Source organism: Ursus maritimus, unplaced genomic scaffold, assembly GCF_017311325.1.
Source record: "Ursus maritimus isolate PB19 unplaced genomic scaffold, ASM1731132v1 scaffold_352, whole genome shotgun sequence".
In the NCBI taxonomy this organism is placed as follows: domain Eukaryota; kingdom Metazoa; phylum Chordata; class Mammalia; order Carnivora; family Ursidae; genus Ursus; species Ursus maritimus.
In genome coordinates this window covers 5,617-11,040 of record NW_024426142.1, presented here as the reverse complement: position 1 = coordinate 11,040, position 5,424 = coordinate 5,617, and the positions used below count along the sequence as shown (strand labels likewise).

The window sequence follows — 5,424 nt, the reverse complement described above, 5'->3', positions numbered from 1 at the left end:
TTTATTTATTTGACAGAGAGAGACAGCCAGCGAGAGAGGAAACACAAGCAGGGGGAGTGGGAGAGGGAGAAGCAGGCTCCCAGCGGAGGAGCCTGATGTGGGGCTTGATCCCAGGAGTCTGGGATCACGCCCTGAGCCAAAGGCAGACGCTTAACAACTGAGCCACCCAGGCGCCCCTGGCCATGACATTCTGTACACTAGACTCAACTGCATAAACCTAAGAAAACTTTTCATAGATTTCATACAGATTTATATCTTTCTTCAAAATTTCACTCAGTTTACAATGCAATAGGTTGTAATTTTACTTTAGTTCTATTTTTTTCATCCATCCATTCATTCAACAATTTCTAAAATATCTACAGAACCTGGTGTGTCTCAACTACATCATGCTAGTCTAGATAAAAAGGCATGTGATATTTCAAGTATTTACAAAAGTCCCCTTTCATCATTGCTCTTATGGTATACTAGCAGAGAGGCAAGTCAGTTATTGATAATTCCAATGAATTTTAGGAAAGGGGAAGTTTGGGGTACTTTGAAACAGCAGGTCTATTCGGGGGGGAGGTAGTGGGGAAGTCTTCTTAGAGGAAATGGTTTGAGATTGAAGGGCGAGCCAGACAAAAAGCAGCAGATGCAGAGGGATGCTGGTAAATGTTTAAAAACCAGTTCTAAAAAAAACCCAAGAAAGCCCTGATTTGTAGTGTGAACAGCCAGACTGCAAAATTCCTGAAAATTGCTCTTACAAGCTCTTGTAAGCTGATGTAAGCTGGCTCCATCACACACACACTGAGTGATATGGAAGAAGGTGGCATTCCAGGTAGAAGCAACAGTGTGCAGAAGGGACTCAAAGCTGGAGAATGCACAATGCATCCATAAAGAAGTCTGGAATGGCTGGACTATAAAGAAAGAATGATATAAATGAGTCTGCAATTTTGCAAGAGTCAATTGTTTGCATCTCTTCTCAATTCTGTATTTAGCAGTGTCACATTGGTAACTTGAAATTGGCCGTAATAGTAGTATTTACACCATGGAAATTGGCAAACGTTGCATATCAGGGTTTTCCACTCCCCAACTTGTTTATTAAATATTTACCACTGGTAGGGGGCCAGGTCATGCAGAATTGTTCAATGGACCCATGCGAAGGGTTTTGGTCCTTATCCTTAGTGATGGGAAGCCATTGAAGGATTTAACCAGTGACTCACATGGTCAGATGTGCACTTTTAAAAAGTGCTAGAACATGGCCCTAAAGTAAAAAATTGGATCCCAAAGATTACAGGTGAGGAATTTTTTAAGTATGTCCATATCCAAGTGGAGATCAAAGAAGCTCAACTAAAAGAACTCTGGACTGACAGTGACAACTGTGGATTGAGCAGAAGTTCTTTTTAAAAGGGTTATTTTGAAGATTATGATTCTGACTTTAGAGGAACTGTGATTAGCAGTGGAAGGAATCATGTAAAGTTCCTTAAATAAAAATTTACTGACTTTAAATTAAAAAAAAAAGTGTTTGGAAGGGCTTCCACTTTTGAGAAGATGGAGTAGGTATACTTTTCCCTATTCTTCTATCTTAAGTATCACTGAAATCCCTGAACAGGATATATTTTTAAAAAATAATAAGACTCTGAGACCAGTTAGGGACCTCGGGACTTGAGGAATGACCTAGTAGTGATTTCCCTGGGTTTTCTTCTTAATTTCTATGTCCCAGACTTGGAGCTGAAGAAGCTGGTAGCCAGAAATGCCAATGAGTACAGACAAAAATGGAAGAAATAAATAGAGAAGAAAGGGGGGGGCGCTGCTTTCTTTAGCAAACAGAAAACTCTAGACAATAGCTGCCCTACTCCAAACAACACAGAAAATATGTGGCCCCACTTACGCTCGTGCCAGCAAAGCTGAATGAGGAGCCTAGTCTGTACAGCTTGCAAGTCTTTAACCAGATTCCCCAAAACCCGTGCTAGCGTGGTGCAGTCAAATTAAGGAATTAGAACTCTCATCCCTTCTGGCTGATAGTGAGCTCCCTTAACCCTGCTGCGTAGGAGGGGACCATGACAAAGTCTGGACATCCACTCCAACCCAGCAGTAATGAGGCAACCCTTCCTCTCCCTGCTGGGGTGGTATTGGAGGAGGCTAGTGGAGAGTGAGGACTTTCACCATCACTCAGCAATAATGAGGATGCCCCCACTGCTGTGTCAGTGGAGACCATGTAGGGAGCTGGAACTCCTGTCCCCCACCCCTGGGTGTTAATGGAAACTAAGTGGGGAACCTGGACTTCTACCTCCACACTCACCTGCTGCAATGATGTCCAAAAAAAAAAAAAAAAGCCAATAAAAATACTTTTGCTGTCCCAAGACTGGAAATGTTGAGGGCGTTTCACCCTATAATTTTATATTCAGTGAAAATAGCAATCAAGCGTGAGGGTAGAATAAAGATATTTTCAAACATGCAAAGACTGACTGAAAAAAAATCTTATGCCTGCTTTATTACAGAGGTTTTGGAGAATGTGTTGTAGTAAAACGAAGGACTAAACCAAGAAATGAAGATATCTGAGATTCAAGAGGCAAGACAGCAAAAACAGAGAAAGGTCCCAGAACAACTTTTGCGCACCGGGCCTGAAGAACAATCAATGCACACAGGCCAACGGGTAGACGTCTGGGGACAGGAAATCACTAGGGCAAAAAGAAAAAATGTTTGGGGGAAATAATCAACAAGTTTTTAGAACTCTGCTACAGAACTCAGGGGAAAAAAAAAAACAGGATAAGGATATAGAAGAAATGAAAAAATGAGGCAATTATTAACTAAAAACAAATGGTACCAGAAAGGAAATGTAATCGTAATACTCATTTTGGCTGGAGAGTGACAGTATTTACATGGTCATGGTCATGTACGTACTGACGACTGATCTAACTCCGTGCTGTATGACTATGTGTGGAAGGGGAGAGTGTGGTGCGTCACCATAAAAGGGAGTAAATAGATAAGGTCTAATATTGATAAATCAATATTTATCAGACATTTGTAAAACGAATGCCTTTTTTTTAAAGATTTTTTTAATTTATTTATGAGATAGAGACAGCCAGCGAGAGAGGGAACACAAGCAGGGGGAGTGGGAGAGGAAGAAGCAGGCTCATAGCGGAGGAGCCTGATGTGGGGCTCGATCCCCGAATGCCGGGATCACGCCCTGAGCCGAAGGCAGACGCTTAACCGCTGTGCCACCCAGGCGCCCCAAAATCAATGCCTTTTTAGAAAAGTGCACGTGGTTCTTAAACAACAACAGCAAACCCTTTGCTTTTAAAAGAAGAAGACCTCGTCGTAAGTTAATATGTGCAATTCATTTTGCTAAGTAACAAGAACCATGTGAACAGTAATACTTACGCTTCAACAGAAGAATTCCAGTGGGGTGAGGAGTAATAACGGTAGGAATCCTTGGGGAAAGAAAGGTAGAGACCCCGTGATTAAGACCCACTGGGTTTGATATTTTGTTTCATGAATTTCTAGAAATGCAAGTTTCCACGATGGATCTCCAGGTGAGAAAATTAGAACTGTATTTTCTCCAAAAGATGTCCCCGAGCTTCCCCAGGAGCACTCTTCCCTGTCTAGCTCCACACACAAACCAGGCCCTCATGTCACCCTTCTACCAGGTTTTCTAAAGCCCCTCTCTGTTTTTCTTAATCCAATGTTAAAAGGCTGATGACTACTGGGCATTATGAGGAAATAATTTGGAAACCAAAACTACTATCAGGGCTTGTTATTTATATCCCATTATTTCCCTGAAGATTTAAGAAATTAGCCCCTCAGTGAGTACTAGCAAACTCATGGTCCATCTAAACCTAATACTAATGGTAGTTAGCACTTAACCCGGTTCTAGGTCTGTGCTGGGACTGTTTTAAGCGCTTTGCCTGTATTACTTCATGTAACTCCCACACATAGGAGTTACGTACACGATTTTCTCTTTTTTATAGTGGAGGGGAAACTAAGGCACAGAGAAAGAGTAATTTGGCCAAGATCACCCAGTCAGTTAAGTGGCAGAATCAGGGTTTTCGACCTTGGCAATTCAGCTCCAGAGTCTCTACGTTCTACGGCCAGAACGATAGATCATGCGTTATTCCGGTTAAAGTACTTGGAGCTGTGGCTCTGTGGGTTAGAGATGGTGGAGAGGACGAAGAATATTACATTTTCACAAGGTAAAAAATCTGACCTCATCCTTCCAATGAGAGAGACAGACACGTCTCAAAGATGAGAATGAGGGGACGTGATGTCTTTGAGCTGCAGAGTTTGGGTACGGGCTCCAGGTGCCTGGGGAGCACTGTGTCACAGCACAGAGGTAGGTGGCAGAGTCCCTGGGCTGGGAGGCTGTGATGTCCAGAGTGCTGTGGAGTTCCTCTGTGTTTATCGTGGCCCTCACTCTTCCCTTCGTCTTCATCTCTAGGCTCAGGATAAACAAGGACACGATACCCCCTCCGGGATTCTGTTGCAACCAGTGTAGACTGGTCATTCCTATGGAGTAACTGCAGTTGATCGTGACAGAGTCTCCTTCGTGGGCAGTCAGGTACTGGGGACGGTGCTCCACTCCCGTTTTGCCACTTACCCCTATTCTCAAAGACATCGTCAAACACAGAACAGCACTGTTATTGCAATACTTCCACAAAATTCTTTCCTTTACACATTTCCCAGTGGGTACTCCAGGTTAGCCGCTTGGAGCCCCTTATGCCCCTCCTCAGAATTTTGAAAAATAAGAGCTTCGGGGTGGCTCAGTCAGTTAAGTGTCTGCCTTTGGCTCAGGTCATGATCCCGGGGTCCTGGGATCAAGTCCTGCATCAGGCTCCCTGCTCAGTGGGGAGCCTGCTTCTCCCTCTGCCCCTCTCCCCTGCTTGTGCGTCCACACGCACGTGCTCTCTCTCTCTCTGTCAAAATAAATAAAATCTTAAAAAAATAAAGAATTTTGAAAAAATATCCACTTAGTCTTCCTGTGCCCATATCCCGGAACTCCCCAACTTACAGCTTAACTGAAGCCACAGAGTAGCCAACAAAACTTGCTGGGTCTTCACCATTATTCCTGCAGCTAAGTCTCACACGGTATCTCTCTTACAGGGTTTGGAATATATGTTAGTTGGTCAAAGGAGTGTTTTGTTATTATAACTTCTGTACGTTTACTTTAGAAATCAAATGGGATCCCCAGCCCATCAGAGACAGCACAAATGCACGGGTTTGCACTATTTATAGGGCTAGCTGCACAATGAACAGTTCCAGATCTTTTAAATAAAATGCCCACATTGCCACCTAGTGCCACGATGTGCAGCCATTTGTTATGTAGGTCAAATACTCGGGGGGAAACCAAGACAAATCTAGAACCAAAGTTAGCATCAGCCAACTAGGAGTCCCAGGGGGTGGGGTAGGGTGGGGAAGAGACATCTGATGATTCTTTGGTTTCAGCTGGTG

At 43.4% G+C, this 5,424-nt stretch overlaps 1 gene segment (V, D, J or C); it reads right to left on the bottom strand.

Annotated features, from left to right (window-relative positions):
* Positions 1-4,038: 4,038 nt before the first annotated feature.
* On the bottom strand, positions 4,039-5,120 carry LOC103680211. The segment is given in 2 exon segments: positions 4,039-4,575; positions 4,985-5,120. Coding segments are annotated over 2 exon segments (465 nt in total).
* Between the last annotated feature and the right edge of the window lie 304 nt (positions 5,121-5,424).